Below are 18615 nucleotides of genomic sequence, written 5' to 3'. Positions count from 1 at the left end.
AAGTGTACAGCTTAATAGTTTTTGGTCAATATATACAATTGTGTAACCGCCACCACAACTGAGGTATAGAACAGCTCTCCTCAGCTATTTCCTCCTTGCTCCTGGCCTTGGATGCCCTCCCAAACCCCAACCCAAGCAATCACTGTTCTTACTTTCTGTCACAGGTAGTTTTGCCTTTTCTGGAATTTCATTCAAATGGAATAATATAGTATGTAACCTTTTATGTTTGGCTTTTTAGGTTAGCATAATATTATTCATCCATGTTTTACATGTACTAATAGTTCATTCTTTTCTTTCTTTCTTTTTTTAAAAAATTTTATTTATTTGAGAGAGAGGGAGCGCAAGCAAGAGAGAGAGCATGAATGGCAGGGAGGGGCAGAGGGAGAGGGAGAAGCAGGCTCCCCACTGAGCAGGGAACCCAACGCAGCTTGATCTCAGGACTCTGAGATCATGACCTGAGCTGAAGGCAGATGCTTAACTGACTGAGCCACCCAGGTACCCTAGTTCATTCTTTTCATTGCCAAATAATAACCCATGATATGGATGTACCATAATTTTTTGATCCATTCACCAGCTGATGGACATTTGGGTTGCTTCCGGTTTTTGGCTTTTATGATAAAGTTGCTATGAACATTTGTGCACCCATTTTTGTGTGGTCATATGTTTCTCTTGGGCCAATACCTTGGCATGTAATTGCTTGGTTGTATGGCATATTCATATGAAATTTTGTTCAATGTTTTTAAAAGAAATTATGGGTTGCTGTATTAGAAATAGTGTGACATCAAGGTGAAGAAACCATGCCACTAACACCCTGTATTGTTAGAGTTTGTATGCAGCTAGATACTAATCAGTCACCGCTTGTATTTGCTAGGTCTTACTCTGTGCCAGGCACTGGGCTAAGTGATTTACTTGCATTGTCCTATTCTGTCCTCTCAACACCTCTACATCATGAATACTAATATAATTTCCAAGGCAGGTAAGTGATAGAGCCAAGGTTTGAACCCAGGGATTCTGGGTACAGAGCCCACAGGTCTAACCACTGTGCACTATTGTGTTTGAGGCGTTATTTCCCTTGAACACAACATGGTTTAGTTCTGATTAACCTTCTTGTCATAAACAGAGGGCTCCAGAGCACTTTGCACAAAATTTGGAGGTTTCTGATCTATCAGACTGCACACTAGCAGCCAAAATGATCTTCAGAAATTTTTCAAAAATCAGCTGCCAGCTAAAAACCTTGCAATGGTTTCCCATTTCCCCTTAAAACTCAGCCCAATGTTATCACCCCTGCATAGCTAGCTCTTTTCCCCACCTCTCCAGCCCTATCTTGGGCTACTCCTTTGTCACTTGAACAATCTAGGTACACTGTTCCTCAAACACACTAAGCTCTCTCCTGTACAAAGTACATTTTTTTAACGACATAAATTAGGTCATGCTATACATATTCTGAGACCCACATAATATGTCTTGGAAGATTTTCCATGTCCTAGCTCTCACTTCATTCTACTTGCTATTTCTTCCTTCCCTTCTCCCCACCTCGTCTACTTTTTCCCTTCCTTCCTCCTCTCTCTCTTTTATGATCACTCAGTAGAGTTGTGTTAAAAGTAGAAAGTAAAAACATCTCTTCCCCTAGATCAGCCCTTTCCACTGCCCCAAGGTGACCCCATTCACGGGTTGAGGGTAAAAGGTAGTTCAGGCAGTTCTGACTCTGTCCCAAGACCTGCATGGCCCCCAGCTACCCACCCCCTCCCTCGCCACAGCTGCATCAAACCAGGCCCTCCGAGGTGTGAAATCATGCATGAGTGCAGCTCCTTCCATTAAACGCTTTTTTTCTGTAGGGGCATCTGGCTGGCTCTGTCAGTGGAGTGTGCAACTCTTGATCTCGGGGCTGTAAATTCAAGCCCCACGTTAGGTATAGAGATTATTTAAAAAAATTTTTTTTAATCTTTAAAAAAAAATTTAAAAACCAAAACATTATCTGTAAAGTACACTTGAAACTCTTGGCCCCTACAAACAGAGAGGAATGCTCATGTGTGGTTTACTGCAGGGAAATGTTAAGAGCCCAAATGTTGCCGTTAAGTTGATGAGTTGCCCAAAAGTCACACTAGGAGAGCTAGCTGTGTGGATCTGAGTCCCCACATCTGGGAAGACAGGTTTTAAAATGATCTTACTATTGAGTAAACTGAGGCAGGTCAGGCCTTGATGGATATAGGGAGGTGCCCAGGAGAAAGAAGGAAGCAGGTCTGCAACCGAATTGCATATGAATCAGAAATCCTGGTGGCTTTGATTACGGCCTCCCAAGGAGGGAGTGTGCTTGAGCGAAAACTCTCCATCACAGTCAGTGGGATTCTGGCTACACTAAGGGGTGGCCCTGGCCCACCTGTCCTCTGGCACTCCGGATCCTCTCCACACCTTGAAGTTTCTCTCAGCTCATTTTTACCAATGAAAGATGAGACATGAAGGGCAGGGAATCTACATTATTAATCCTTTTAAAGCATAAACAGAAGTGCAACTGAAGCCTGGAGGCCCCAGGCAAACACTAGACAGGGATGTGGTTCTGGGAGGAGGGCTGCCCCCCGCTCTGCGACGCTGTGCCGGCTGCCTGGGTGGCATCTGCCCCCGTGGACGGTCAAGGAAGCTGCTAGTTCCTGAGGCATACTGTGTGATGGAGCAGAAAACCTGGGCTTTAGAGTAAGAAAAATCCACACTCTAATCACTGCTGACGATGGGTTGGGCAGCTAATAACTCCCTGAGCCTGTACGAGCTGCTGGGGGATTCAGAGAGGTATTATAAACCCTTCTGATGATATCCTGTAAATGTGTGGCCTCTGCTCTACCTGAAGAACACCTGGCTCTAGGTTCTCTTTCCGCAGAACTCTGAGCCCTATGAGGACACTCTCTAGGAAAGCTAATGACAGATGGTCACGAAGTGACTTACTGATCCAGAGACTGTTGTGGGACTGCACATCGTTAAGGACCTCCGAGAACCTCGAGAACAAAGTTGCCACTGGAGTGCTCAGCTCTGGGGGCTCATGTTTGTGTCTGTGAGGCAGGACTTTGGGCTCCTCCTCCCAGCGCATACAAGAAAGCCAAGCACAGGCTCCCTAAATGCACCAATGGGTTCAGAGGGCAGCCACAGTTCTTCTGGGTAGCAGGGAAGTGGAGAAGTCCATCCAGATTGTTGGTGCCTGTAGCCCCAGGTCACAGAGACATCACTGTTATCTGCCCCAGGGGATAAGGACCCATTGGCACTTTTTCTCTAGCTGCCCAGGCACCTAGCATCTCTGGGAACTGGCTGTTTGTGCATCAGGACTGTTCTAGCCCAAGTTTTTGGAATGGAAGACCTCAGTCTTGGGAAAGCCAAGACCTGATGCTGTCTAGGCCTGGGGGTGGGGGTGGCAGAGGAGGGGGCATCCCTGCTTCCTGCAGTGGGGATTATTTGGGCTGCCTTCTGCAGCCACCTCAGTCCTGCCCAGCTGCTACTCAGGACCACAGGGATGTTTTGAACCCAGTTCAAATGGCTCTCCCAGAGCGAGTCTCCCCCGAACCACTGGGATCTATGCTTCTAGGCTTTGCTCCACCTGCTCTCTTCTGTCTGCAGTGTCCTCTCTGCCCTTCCTTAACCATTATCCCTACGAAACCAACTCCTTCCAACTCCACCTCAACTGCCACCATCGCAAGAACCTCTCTAATTACCCTCCTAAACACATTCATTTCTTATCTATCTTTATACACTGTCAACTCCTCGAGGGTGAGGATGAGTCCTCTCTCTCTTTCTCTCTCTCTCTCCCATAAGTCTGGGCACTAGACTTCGCATTACCCTGGACAAATAAACAAATGGCCAATACCAGGTTAATGCTAATAAGCTCAGAGTCTTCCACACTCCCTTGGGAGAACCTAAATTATATCAGTTCTATCAGCGGTTCAAAACCTTCAATTAATGGATTCCAGTCTCTTCAAAGCAGTGGGAGAATTTCCCCAAAGTCAATCCTGAGGCACAGGACCTCCTCTAGGCAGACTTGGGAACTGGCTACTCTCACAAATTCCTGATTGCTCTCAAAAAGGTGAGCATCCAGCTCTAGTTGATGACATAAAGGAAGGGAATAATTCCTTTTCTGTTTTAAGGGAAATACAGGCAACAGTAAAGTATGCAGGAGAACAGAAGCATACCTGACATGGAGCCTTGGGGGGTGCAACAGGGAGAAGGCAAGAGGACACGCGGAGCCTCCAGACCCCATGCCGTCGACCCCACAGACAAGCCGCCAAGAGAAGCAAAGCCAGAGAACCCAAGTGGAGGCAGCTTATTTCATCAGCATCCAGCTGGTTAAAAATAACTTCACTTATTAGTTTAAGTGAGATCACCACAGGGCTGGAAATTCACTGTCGATGAAACAAAAATACTGGAAGGAAAATGAGAAAAGTCTACATTCATGATGAGCTTTATTTAAAAAAAGAAACACAGGAAGGAAGCTGCCTGGATATTCCACAGGCTCTGTTTTCCTTCTGGGCTCTTCAGGAGGCACTCGTCTACCATTCTGGGAGTCAGCACGCTTCATTCCTCCCATCTTGCCAGAGAGAAGCAGCAGCACGGAGCCAAGTGCCGTGGAGCATCATCAGGAAAAAGGCAACCTTAGGAGATGACGCGGCACTGGCGCGACGCTGAACCAGACCAGCCCTCCCCTGCCGCAGGACCTCAAGGAACTGCCTGTTCTCGGCTTCTGCTGAGGCTCTACACCTTCCTTCAGCACACAGATTTCCCTTGTTGCCTGTGCGGCCAACAAAGGCTCTACTGAGGAAAAGCGAAGGCTCCCGAGTAGGGCGGAGGCCGGGAGGGAGTGCTCTACAGGCTCTTCCCAAAGGAGGAAAGGCAGCGCTAAACAGGGACAGTGCTCTCTCTGAGTGACTTTGGGGAATCCATCCTGCTTTTCTAGAACGCTCAAGAGAGAGCAGCCCTCCAACCCTAATCCCCCCTCAGCATGCATTCCTGAGCCCCTTTGTGGCCCACCTGAAGCCTCCTCCTAAATCAGGCCCATAGGACCAAGACTCCAGTCTTCGCCATATGAGCTCATCTGCATTGACCTGGAGGTGCGGGGAGGCCAGGCAAGGCTCCAGCAAACTGCTCTGGGAGGCAGGGCTCTGGAGCACCCTGACGCTAATGAGCCACACACGGGGGCATCGCTCCTCACATTGGTTGACAGCCGTCATGAACTGTCTTCCCTTGTTGGTTCCCATGAGTCAGAGTGTTTTTGTGTTTGTTTTTCCTGTTGTTGTTATTGTTGTTTTGGGAAGTACGTAGACCATTTTTTGGTCGGAAATTTTTCATTCTTACATAATTTCAAAATTTCAGAAAAATTGTAAGAATAAGGATTTCCCATAAAACCGTTTAAACAGAGTCACCAATGTGTTTTCATTTTGCCCATTTGCTTTATCATTTGTCTCTCTCTCTCTAGATAGATAGATGATGTAGATATCTATTTATACAGAAACAAATATATGTATGCGTATATACACATATATGAATACATATGTATATCTATACCTGTAATTCTTTTCTGAGCCATTCGAGAATAAGCTGTAGATATGATATCTCCTCGTTCCTAAAACCTTGGCACACATTTCCAAGAACAAAGATATTCTCTTATAGGACTGCAGTACAGTTATTAAACTAGTCCCTAAATCATAATCCATACTCAGATTTTATCAATTATAGCTATTTTTTCTGGTCCGGGATACAATCCCCGATCACAAATTACATTTTGCATTTTATTGTCAAGTCTTTTTAGTCTATTTAGTCTTGTTATTGTTAATCTAGAAGAGTCACTTTGCCTTTCTCATCCCAGACATTTTTAAAAGTCATTTTGTGGAATGTTTCTCAATTTGAGTTTGGCTCATGTTTCCTCCTGAGTAGATCCAAGTTATGCATTTTTGGCAGGAATGCCACTGAATTGAAGTACTGTTCCTCTAATTGCTGTATATCGGAAGGCACATTATATCAGTTTGGCAAAAACTCAGTTCTGGAGTCACTGTCATGGCTTGAGCTTGGTGCCCTACAGGGATGTGAATGGATGTTTCCAACCTCTGGCTTCATGCACTATAATTGTGGGCAAAAAGGAGCACATACTTGCACAGACACAACCTGTCTGAAGGCCAGTGAGGTGGAAAGCCCAAACTATCCTATTGGATGATGATGAACATATGGCTCAGTGGCCCCCAGCACCCTAGCCAACAGCCACCAACTCCTAGAAGCAAGGCCACCTAGCCATCAGCTGACTGTAGACTCAGGAATGAGCCCAGCCAAGACCAGGAGAAAGACAAACTGCTGATCCAAAAAACTAGTGAACTAAATAAATAGTTGTTTTAAGCTACTACATTTTGGGGTGGTATGTTACATAGCGAAAGCTAACTGATACCCCTTGTTCAGCAGGGAAAGAGAAGATTCAGAAGCCCCACATATTCATTGAGATCACTGAAGAAAGAAGATCATGCTCTTTTTCTTCTGGCTCTGTGCTGTCTCTCTCAGGAATCTGAACTTTTGTCTATGTCTGGGATTCAAAGGATCATCTTAATTTACTTACATGGTTTTGAAAAACAAACCATGGATATTGTTCTCACCAAGCTTTACAGAGCAAGGCCACATCATTCAGTAGCTCAACTGGGCAGATATCAGAAGACTCTCCCAACACACTCTTCCATAGCAATGAGCATATGAAGACTTTCTGGAGGAAGACCCCATAGGAGCAGGGAAGCTTGTCACTGATAAGTATCTAACAAGCATCAGCCAGGGCCTTGGGGTTCACCTGGCTCTCTGATTTCCCAACTCCTCCGACCCCTTCCCTGGAGATTAGGATTTGGTGCCTCTAGGATGCAGCCTGAGGGAAATTTCCTTTTGGGGAAAAATGATTTTTTCCTTGTTCGTGTGCTGTCCACCATGAAGAGAGACTGGAGGGCAAGCTACATCAACAACTGTAGCAGATGCTGTCAGGGGTCTGCCCCATATTGCCTAGATACCTTTACCAGTTCCATGCACAGGGGTTCCCAGTAGGCATCTCTGCATCTTTGTTGGAAGGTGGCGCCCAGGCTCCTGGAACCCTTTACCAGCACACAGCATAAACCACAAGTGCCTGGGAGTTTACATCCCCTGAAGCAGCCGACGACTCATAGGCGCAGTGGTATAAATACCGCTGCTCTCACCTCTGATCAGAAAAACTGGTGACCTACACTGTCTCCAGAGATCTCCTGTAGGACTGAGCCAAGGTCACCCCCACCTCACTGCCACTGTGGACTTTGCTCAGTATTGCCACACTGCTTGGTCTACCTCCTTTCTCTTCCCACTGCCCCACTGCCCTATTGGCTTTTCTTTGGAAGACTTCCTCATCTCAAGGTCTGCCTCTGGAGAATGCAACCTAAGATGGCGACCACCATACGCACCCTCCAGAAACTTGACAAAGGCTCCGGCACTGACCTTCATCCTTAATACAAAGGGCACTGTACGTGCCACCAGGAACTGGGTTGCTTTCAATTCTCACATCAATGGCTCTCGTGATTTGCTGTTCATTGCTCCCTTTGCTACACACGGTTGTCCTGAAACAGACAAAGAAGACACTGTGTTAGGAGTACTAACTAAGAATAGGAAAGAACAATTCTTTTCTGCCATCGGTTCCCAATCAGCAGAGATTTTTCTGAGTTAGGATCTTTGGCTGAAAGCATCAGTAGGGAAGTACTCTTCCCAGACAAAGGCCTGCAATCACGAAGACACAGGTGATGCCTCTGTTGAGGCCCACATGTATCAGTTCAAGTTTCAATGCCTGTACGTTGTTGATCTTTTCTAGTGTATGTGTGTTTTATTTCACAAAATGCTGCTCTTCTTATTAGTTCCTTTCTTTTTGAGGGGGTTTGTTTCTGTTCTTTTTCAGATTTCTTAAAATGGATCATTACTTAATTCATAAACCTTTAGCCTTTTCTCTGTTCTAATACAAGCATCTAAATGTTTTACATTTCCCTCTAGGTATAGCTTTAATAGCATCTTATAAGTTTGAGTATGCTATAGTTTTAGTATCATTCAGTTCTACATACATGCTACTTATTAACAAACCATAATTTATTCTTCTCCCATGATTTATTTAGGAGTATCTTTGGCAAACAGCAAATAGTAGAATTTAAAATAATCTCTGTTTTCTAAATGGAGCATCTCATCCATTTTAATCATCTAATTTAATCACAGATCTCTTTGAATTGAAATCTGCCATCTTTCTATTAGTTCTGCACATTCTTTGTTTCTCCCTTTTCTTTCCCCTATTCTGATTGTTTGAATCTTTTTTTGGCATTCTCTTTTTCATATTGGTCTGGAAGTTATATATCCTTTTACTATCCTTTTAGTGGTTATGACTTATTAATATTTAATATTACTTTTACTCTCTTCTCCAATACAACTTAAAAATACTTAAAATACTATGTATTAGCATACCTAAAACATTACCTGATCTATGTGCCATTTTTTAGTGTTTAGTATTATTTACTGCTTTATATAATTACATAATTTCAATTTACCCCATATTTACTTTTGACATTCATTTCTTTTTTGCATCTCCAGCCTTCCACCTGTAATTACTTTTCTCCTGCCTGAAGATTAGCCTTTAGTGTTTCTTTTAGTGTAAGTCCAATATAATGGATTTTCTCACCTTTTGTCTGTCTGAAAATGTCTTTATTTTACTTTTATTCTGGGAAAATATTTTCTCTGGGTATAAAATTCTAGGGTGGCAATAATTTGAAAGTACCACTCAGTTGTTTTTGGGCTTTCATTGTCCATTTATTGTTGCTCCTTGGAAGGTACTTGTTATTACTTTTAATATTTTTCCTTTATATTTGATTCTTACCAGTTTCACCATGATGTGCTAAGTTTGAATTTGTTTGTCCTACTCAGGTTTTGTAGGGCTTCTTAAATCTGTGCCTGGGTGTTTTTCTTCAGTTGTAGATAAGTTTCATATTGCTTTTGCTCCTTCTTTCAGAATTCCAATTACATACATCTCTTCCTTTGACCCTTTCTTCTGTATTTTTCATCCTTCTTTTACTTCTGTTCTTTATTCTGGATACTTCCTCTAAAATATCTTCTAGTTCACTAATTTTTTCTTTGGCTCTTTTAAAATCAGATGTTAGATCCATCCATTATGTTCTTAATTTCAGTTATTGTATGTTTCACTTCTAGAGTTTCCATTTGGTTATTTTCATAGTTTCAGTCTTTTGCCAAAATTCTCCTTCTTGTCTTCTGTATCTTTGAACATTTGAGAAAGTTATTTAAAGTCTGCATCTACCAATGCAAATATTTAGAGTTTCTATTCGCTGTCTTTATTCTGGTTGCCTTATCTCCTATGTGACTGGTTATTTTATATTGTGGGACAAATCCTATATTTTCTAAAAATTGTTTGTGGAAATAAATTGCCTAGGATAAGGCTATCCCCTTCTAGAGAGGATTTTTAAAATCAGTTCTGCTAGCTATTGGGAACACTGGAACTCCAGTATCATCTCAACCCACATTCGTGGCTCCAGAGGATTTTGAGCTATGCTGTGGCTACTATGAGGGCCTGTAAGCTTCTTCCAATTTACTCTTACTCCTGGGATACAGTCCTGTAAAGTTCCAGCCCAAAGCAAAAGACTCTGCAGGCCCTGACTACACAAAACCTGAATTCAAATCTCTGTCCTAGTCCTATAAGGCCATCTAAATTGCTACTGTTTTTCAGCCATCCTTTATGGAATCTGCAAAAGCTTCTGGGAAGCAAGTGGTTCCCAATTCTGTATTCACCACTCTAGGCCTCCATCCTCCTCTGGATTTATGTGTACACTCAACATAAATTCATGGACATACAGATCAGATCTACTATATATTTACTATGCCATCAATTGCAAGATGCACCGTGCATTTAATAATTGGTTTTCAGTGTGGAGGGGGGATGGCTGTATAGGAAAGACCCACAGTGAAATGTATATACTGATGATCAGATGCTTCTTGGTTCCAGAAACATTAAAATAGTTTTATTTTTAGAATTAGTATGTTGTGTAGTAAATATATCAAGTAAGTATGTTTGCTACAAAGAAATATCATCTAAGCAATGTAGAGATCTACTAATATGTTCTAACATTTTAGAGCAAACCTAGAGAGGATGGATCTTTCTAAAGACCCAGTCCTGATTTGCAATGCCTGGGAGACGGAAGTCTGGCTCCAAGCTGGCTCTTCAGAATTCCCGAACATCCTGGTTATCTGATGCAATGATAATAACAGAGTTATGAAAAATATCCACATTTGATTACACTGTGGAAACATGCATGTATAGGACCTGTTTTGTCTGTTCAGGAACCTGGACGTAAAATGTCAGGCAGAGAGGGCCATGGGTCCAGAGTCACTGGGAGGCTCTGGATGTAGCCTAGCTGTCCTCTTTATTCAACTGCTGCTTCACACATGACACAACCAGAGACCTAAGTCAGCCTGGTTGTGTGTGTTTTCTATGGCCATCTGCCAGCCCATCTTCAAGGTTATCATCAGCCAAAGTAGTTGCTGGAGCCCACTTTGCTCTTTCACATTCCTGTGGCATGAAGGAGACAGTGGAAGGGCTCCTGCCTTTTCTGAGTATGACTAAAGAAGCAGTTAGCAGAACGAATGGGCAGTTTTCTCCTAGCTAGCCACAAGAATTATTTCTCCACAAGGATTCTTTGGGTCAGGAACTCAGAGAGGGCACGATGCAAATGGCTTGTCTCTGCTCTCTAATCTCTAGTCTAGGGCCTGAGCTGGGAAGACTCATAGCCTGGCAAGAACTCAACAGCTGGGGGTGAGACTCACGCCGAGGCACCTTCACTCACATTTCTGGCAATTAATGCTGGCTATGGGCTGGGACAGCAGTGGGGGCTGTCAGTGGAGTCATCTTTGTGGGGCATCTCCCTGTGGCCTGGGCTTCCTCATAGCATGGCCTGCTCAGGATAGGCAGACATCTTACTTGACATCTCAAAAGTGACTGTCCCAGAAATCTGGGCATGGATTTTTCTGACCTAACCTCAGAAGTCACATGGTATCAATCCTGCCGTATTCTATCGGTCAAGGCAATACTATACCGTCCCTGATTCAAAGGGAGAGGACACAGACCCCACTTATCAATGGGAGTAATGTGAAAGAATTTGTGGCCATACCATCCTCCTATTCATATGTATGTAGATGAATATCCACAGAGAAAAAGAGATAAAGAATATATACCAGTTAAGAGTCACTACAATCGAGGTGGGGAAAAAGAAAAAAGAGAAAAAACTTGGTACATTTACATGTATCTGTATTATTTGAAATTCTTTACAAGCATGTATTATTTTTGTAACTTAAAAAGGAAATTCAAAATAACAAAGGGGGGAAAAACTGTGACAGAACGCCACAAAAATGTTTTTATTTGAGAACTCAAAACAAGAATGTGCTGGAAGCTACTACCCATTGCATGTTGCCTATCCTGGCATCTCAATAAAACAATTACTGAGCTCCCATACAAGCCCTGGTAGGCATCGGGGGTGAATGGGAAGGAGAGCTTTCCCCAGCACACCTGACTTACCCCAGGGTGCCATCCGCCAACCAGCCGGTGGTGCACACCGCAAAGGCACAATCCTGGACCACCCTCCGCAGCTCTTCCGCAGACACCAGGTGAGCGCCCCTGCTCTTGCAGGAAAGCCGAGCCACCTCCAGTTCTAGGCCCCGAGAGCCATTCTGAGACTCCAGCACAAAAAGCTTCCCTGTGTGGGGACAAGCACGAACACAGGCTTACTCCAGGATCCATCGGAATTTAACCTGAGCAAACTCACTCTCTGGCAGACACCTGTCAGAACTGGAGTTTCCTGCTTGCCTGAAGACCCGAGGGCAGCAACTACCCCATTGCACTCATCCCCGGGACTAGGCGATGACAATTACTTTGGTGCTTTCATCTGTTTTTTGCTCCTGTCTTCTTTAAAAAAAAAAAAAAAAAAAAATTAACCATCTGCTCTGGTATGTTTATCTGGATAAACCCTTCAAATCTTCCTTTCTACAGGCTATTTTACAAACACCACGGCGTGAGGCTCAGTGTTCTCCGTCCCCCTGAGTTGGGTCAGTTGGTGTCCGGGGCACTGATTTAGGTCTCAGCTCTGCCTTCTGCCCCAGCCCTAGGGGTGACCCCATACACAGTTCTCCCCATTCCCTTCTCTCTGTCCTATTGTCTCAGGACACTATCAGGCCCTTCCCGCAATGAGTTCACTTGTGCTTGCTGCCATTTCTCCCAGACTGGATGAGGTAGCAGAAACCATATCTGGTGCACCTTGGCTCGCTGCAGCACATGGGCATGTAGAGGGCCTCAAAAAACATGTGGCAGATGAGCGGAATGGAAACATGAATTCAGGCAGAGGTGGAAGCTGAGGCTGAAATCAAAAGAGAGCTTTAGGCAAGAAACCCATGGAGAAGGAGGGGAGCACTGCAGTCCCTAGGAGCTTCCTGTAGAGATGAAGCAATGCCTTAGATAACCTGACCAAGTTTAAGGTAAAGGCAAGGGAGAAAAACACCCAGTTAGAATGAGACACTTCACTTCTGTCCATTAGCAAAATTATCAAATATACTGATTTTATTAGAATGAGACACTTTAACTGTTATCAACTGCAAAATAGCTATAATAAATATAACTATCCCTCAGCTTTGGAACCAAAGTTATGAGAAAAATGCAAAAATGTTTCACAATAAACGTATCTATAGGTGACTGGTCCTCCCTTAGACTTGGTACCAGTGTGCAATACACAATCTGAACAGCTATACTTTATGGTTTGGTCTGGAGAAGCATGTGCCCCAAAAGACTTTTGTATTAATGGCATTTGCCTATCTAGAAAAAAATATTATGAAATTTAACTAAAGTGTTGATGGCCAAACCCCCGAGCAAGGGGCATAAAAGTGAAAGCCCAGGCCTCACAAGGTAGGGAATGTGATAGACCTCTCCACCCCCCTCCACCACCATCTCATGCACATATTAATACACAAAGCTTGGACACTGAAGGGTTAAACTCTCAGGATAAGAATGAACAAGGATAAACAATATTCCCTCCCCTCATTCTCAAGGGACTGTTGGAAGAGTTGTCTTGGTGCTAGGAACCCAAGTGCTAATCCTCATTGGGAATTGCAAAAACTGGCCTCTGAGGTACTTTAAGCCATGAATTTAGCTTAAAATGGCTTGAGATCGACATTTATCCAGACACCTGGTAAGAACAAACATAAATCTTGTCTGGAGAAAAAAATATTTTCATCTTATGCTTCAGGAAATCCCATGCAAATATTTTTTCAAAGGCAATGACAAGGACAGTAAAATACATCTAAGTGTATAGGAAACAAGGCACCACTAGTGAGAAGCAACATATAAAACATTCAGCAGACACTGACTTACAGAGAAATCTGATACTGGTGTTAATAGGCATAGATTATAAAACAGTGATGATTACTACATATAAAGGAATAAAAGGCACATCTGAAAATACCTGCAAAGAATAGAAAACTATAAAAAGTGGCTTAGCTGATAAGAAAAAGAACCAAACAGGATTTCTAGAAATTAGATACAATGATAAATTAAAAATGCAATGGATATTTTTGGCTGCATATCAGACACAATTGAGCAAAGAACTTATTCTTGAAACAGAAATCAGAAGAAAGCATTCAAAATGTAGTAAAGAGACAAAAAAGTTGGAAAATAATAAGATAATAAAGAGACATGGAGGAAAGAATAAGATTCCAGAAATAAACCTTCACATTTACAGCCAACTGATTTTCAACAAGGGTGTCAAGACTATCCAATGGGAACGAAGAGTCTTTTCAAGAAATGGTGATGGGACAATTGTATGGGCACCTGTAAAAGAGTGAAGTTGGACTCCTGCCTCACCCCCTACACGATAATTAACTCAAAGTGAATCAAAGACCTAGAAGAAAACATAGGAAATCTTTGTCATCTTGGATTATGCAGTGGTTTCTTAGATATAACAACAAAAGCCCAAACAAAGAGAAAATACATAAATTGAACCTCATCAAAATTAAAAACTTTTTGCTTCAGAGGACAAAATCAATAAGGCGAAAAGACAACCCACAGAATGAAAGAAAATTTCTGCAAATACACATCTAATAAGAAACTTGTATATAGAATGGGTAAGGAACTCCAAAAACTCAACAACAATTAAAGAAACCAAGTAACTTGACTGAAAGTGGGCAAAGGACTTGAAAAGATGTTTCTCCGAAGAAGTTTTACAAATGGCCAATAGAACATGAAAAGATGCTCAACAGCATTAACCATTAGGGAAATGCAAATCAAAACTACAATTAAATACCACTTCATACCCATTAGGATGGCTATTAATAAAAAAAGAAACAACAGAAAATAACAAGTGTTGGCAGAAATGTAGAGAAAATTGGAACCCTTATGCATTGCCAGTGGGATTATAAAATAGTGCAGCTGCTGTGGAAGATAATATAGTGATTCTCAAAAAACTAAACATGGAATTACCATGTGATCCAGCAATTCCCAAAGAAGTAAAAGCAGGGACTTGAACGATATTTGTACAAATTCATATCAGTATTATTCACAACACCCATGGGTGGAAGCAACAAAAGCATCCATCAACAGATGAATGGATAAACAAAATGTGGTGTATTATATATATATAAATATTAATCAGCCTTAAAAAGAAGAAAATTAATCAGCCTTAAAAAGAAGAAAAATTTGACACATGCTACAACATGGATAAATCTTGAAGACATTATATTAAGTGAAATAAGTCAGTCAAATTACAGAGACAGAAAATAGAATGGGGGTTACCAAGGGCTGGGGTGGGGAGGAAAGAGAACTAATGCTTAATGGGGCAGAGTTTCAGCTGGCAAAGATGAAAAAGTTCTGGAGATGAACAGTGGTTGGTGATGGTTGCCCAACAATGTGAATATACTTAGTGCCACAGAATTGTATACTTAAAAAGGGCTAAAATGGTATTTAACAAATGGGTAAAGGGTCTGAATAGACATCTTTTTTTAAAGATTTTATTTATTTATTTGAGAGAGAGAAAGCGAGAGAGAGAGAGCACGAGCAGCAGGGAGCAAAGGGAGAGGGAGACCAGACTCCCCGCCAAGCAGGGAGCCCTACATGTGGCTCGATCCCAGAACCTGGGGATCATGACCTCAGCCGAAGGCAGATGCCCAACCGACTGAGCCACCCAGGCACCCCTGAATAGACATCTTTAAAGAAATAGTCAATCAGCACATGAAAAGATGCTCAACATGGTTAGCCAACAGAAAAATGCAAATCAAAACTACGAGATATTACTTCATATCCACTAGGATGGCTATCATCAAAAAGACATATTTTGACATAAGTGATGATGAGGATGTGGAAAAAGTAGAACCTTCAAACACTGCTGGTGGAAATGTAAAAGAATGTAGCTGCTTTGGAAAATAGTCTAGCAGTTTCTCAGTTAATAGCAGTTTCTCATAGAGTTACCATATGACCCAGGGATCACACTCTTAGGTGAATACCCAGGAGAACTAAAAACACATGTTTACATAAAAACTTCTATATGAATGTTCATAGCAGCATTATGTGTGGTAAATAATAAATTAAGTTCATAATTGTAAAATTGTGTTTATAATAGCCAAAAAGTAGAATCCACCCAAAGACCATCAACTGATGAATGGATCAACAAAGTACGGTATGAATATCCATACAATGGAATGTTATTTGGCAGTAAAATGAAGTGCTGATACATGCTGCAAATGGATAAAAACATTATGCTAAGTGAAAGAAGCCAGTCACAAAAACCCACATATTTTATGATTCCATTTACATGAAATGTCCAAAACAGGCAAATTCATAGAGTCAGAAAGTAGTTGCTGAGGACTTGGGAGGTTGAGGAGAAACAAGAAGTAAATGCTAATGGGTATAGGGTTTATTTTGGGGCGAAAAAATGTTCTAAAATTGTGTGTAGTGATTCATAACTCTGTGAGTATACTAAAGACCAGTGAATCACACACTTTAAATGGGTGAATTGTACGGCATATGAATTATATTTCAATAAAGCTGTCATTGAAAAAGGCATCACTAGAGAAGAACAGGTTCTGTTATGATGATAGTTATTTCATGAGTAATATAAAATAATTTTAAACACTTAAATAAATAACTCTAGACTGGAAGAAGGCAATATTAACAAAACTACAGGGAGATTTGGAAAAATCCACAGTGCTTATAATTTTTTAAAAAAGATTTTATATATTTATTTGACAGAGAGAGACAGCGAGAGAGGGAACACAAGCAGGGTGAGTGGGAGAGGGAGAAGGAGGCTTCCCGCGGAGCAGGGAGCCCAATGCGGGGCTCGGTCGCAGGACCCTGGGATCATGTCCTGAGCCGAAGGCAGACGCTTAATGACTGAGCCACCCAGGCGCCCCTCACAGTGTTTATAATTTTAAGCACAATCCTCCTCAGTAATTGATAAAACAGGAAAAAATTGGAATGAATATAGAAGATTTAAGCAACAAAATTAACATGCTTGATGTAAGGACCAATGCACAATACTGCATACTACAAAATACACATTCATTTTAGACACACACAGGACATTTGCAAAATTGATCAAATACTGAGCTACAAGACAAACTGAAAAACTTTTCAACACGCAAATCATACAAAGCATATTTTTAAACCACAATACAAACAACCTAAAATCATTTGTTTTATTTATCAAACACTTATACAGTGTTTACTATGGTCCAGGTGTTATTCAAATTGCTTTACAAATATTCATTAAATTAATTCTTATAACAACTCTATGATGTAGGTGTTATTATGATCATCCCTATTTTTTAAAAAGATTTTATTTATTTATCTGATAGAGAGCACACGAGTGCACAAGCAGAGGGAGCAGCAGAGGGAGAGGGAGAAGTAGGCTCTCCGCTGAGCAGGGAGCCCTATGCAGGGCTCAATCCCAGGATCCTGGAATCATGACCTGAGCTGAAGGCAGACACTTAACTGACTGAGCTACCCAGGCATCCCTATTATCCCTATCTTATAGTAAAGATTTAGTATTAATGATTTGTCCAAGATCACACAGCTGAGATACAAAACCAGACTCTGTATCAGTGATCCTAACCACTGAATTATACTGCCTGTCAATAGCAAAGTAATAACTAGGAAAATCCCCTTGTGCAAGGAAATTACAAAATATACTTTTAAATAAACCATGGTTCAAAGAAGAAACCACAACTGAAATAAAACATTTTTATGTAAGTGACAAAAACTGGTAGAGAAACTAAAGTAGTATTTAAGGGACATTTATAGCCTCAAATGCTCATATTACAAAAGTAGAATTGTTGGGGTGCCTGGGTGGATCAGTCGTTAAGTGTCTGCCTTCGGCTCAGGTCATGATCCCAGGGTCCTGGGACCGAGCCCCGCATCAGGTTCCCTGCTCTGCGGGACGCCTGCTTCTCCCTCTCCCACTCCTCCTGCTTGTGTTCCCTCTCTTGCTGTGTCTCCCTCTGTCAAATAAATAAATAAAATCTTTAAAAAAAAAACAAAAGTAAAATGGTTGATAATCAATGATCTAATTTTCTATCTTAAAAACACAGAAGAACATAAAATTAACGTGAAGTAGAAGGAAATAACAAAGACAGAACAGAAATCAATGAAATGAAAAGCAGACATACAATAGAGGAAATAAAGCCAAAAGTTGCTTCTTTCTAAAGAATGACAAAATTGATAAATCCCTAGCAAAACTGATCAAGACAAAAAGAGAGAAAATACAAATTAGCAATATCAAGAATGAAAGGGGACATCATTACAGATCCCATGGACAGTGAAAAAATCACAAGATTATTATGTTATATATGCCAGTACATCTGGATGACAATTTAGATGAAATGGACAAATTTCATAAAAAAACAGATTTAACAAAACTGACCCAAAATGAATAAGAAAATCTGAATATCTCTTTATCTACTTAAAGAAATTAAATTAATCATTTAGGGGCCCCTGGGTGGCTCAGTTGTTTGGGCGTCTGCCTTCAGCTCAGGTCATTATCCCAGAGTCCTGGAATCAAGCCCCGAGTCAAGCTCCCTGCTCAGTGGGGAGCCTGCTTCTCCTTCTCCCTCTACCCCTCCACCCCTGCTTGTGCTCTCCCTCCCTCTCTCTCTCTCTCTCTCTCTCCCATTCTGCTCTCTCTCAAATAAATAAATAAAATCTTTAAAAAATAATAAATTCTTCATTTAAATTCTTCCCATGAGAAAAACTTCAAACACATATGACGTCACTACCAAACACTAAATAAAGCAAAACAACAGCTCACTTTGCAACAACCTTTTCAGAGAACAGAAGAGGGAACAACTTCCCAACTTATTTTAGAAATCATCATAATCCTAGGGGCACCTGGGTGGCTCTGTCGGTTAAGTATCTGACTCTTGGTTTGGGCTCAGGTCATGATCTCAGGGTCGTGAGATCAAGCCCCATGTTGGACTCTGCTCTCAGCATGGAGTCTGCTTGAAACTCTCTCTCTCTCTCTCTCTCTCTCTCTCCCTGTACCCCTCTCCCATGCTCTCTCTCTCTAAAATAAATAAATAAATCTTAAA

General features: G+C 41.8%; 1 protein-coding gene across 1 annotated transcript in view; it reads right to left on the bottom strand.

Moving 5' to 3' along the window:
• SUSD5 (sushi domain containing 5) overlaps window positions 1–18615 on the bottom strand; it is a 71874-nt gene that overhangs the window by 39302 nt on the left and 13957 nt on the right. The window contains exons 3-4 of the mRNA XM_034988129.1: window positions 11573–11750; window positions 7459–7577 (exon numbers count right to left, since the gene is read on the bottom strand). Coding sequence (XP_034844020.1) covers window positions 7459–7577; window positions 11573–11750 — 297 coding nt within the window. The remainder of the gene's footprint in view (window positions 1–7458; window positions 7578–11572; window positions 11751–18615) is intronic.

Source organism: Mirounga leonina, unplaced genomic scaffold, assembly GCF_011800145.1.
Source record: "Mirounga leonina isolate KUSES-001 unplaced genomic scaffold, KU_Mleo_1.0 Mir_115, whole genome shotgun sequence".
NCBI lineage: Eukaryota > Metazoa > Chordata > Mammalia > Carnivora > Phocidae > Mirounga > Mirounga leonina.
The sequence above is the reverse complement of the archived record's forward strand: the minus strand, read 5'-3'. Positions and strand labels throughout refer to the sequence as shown.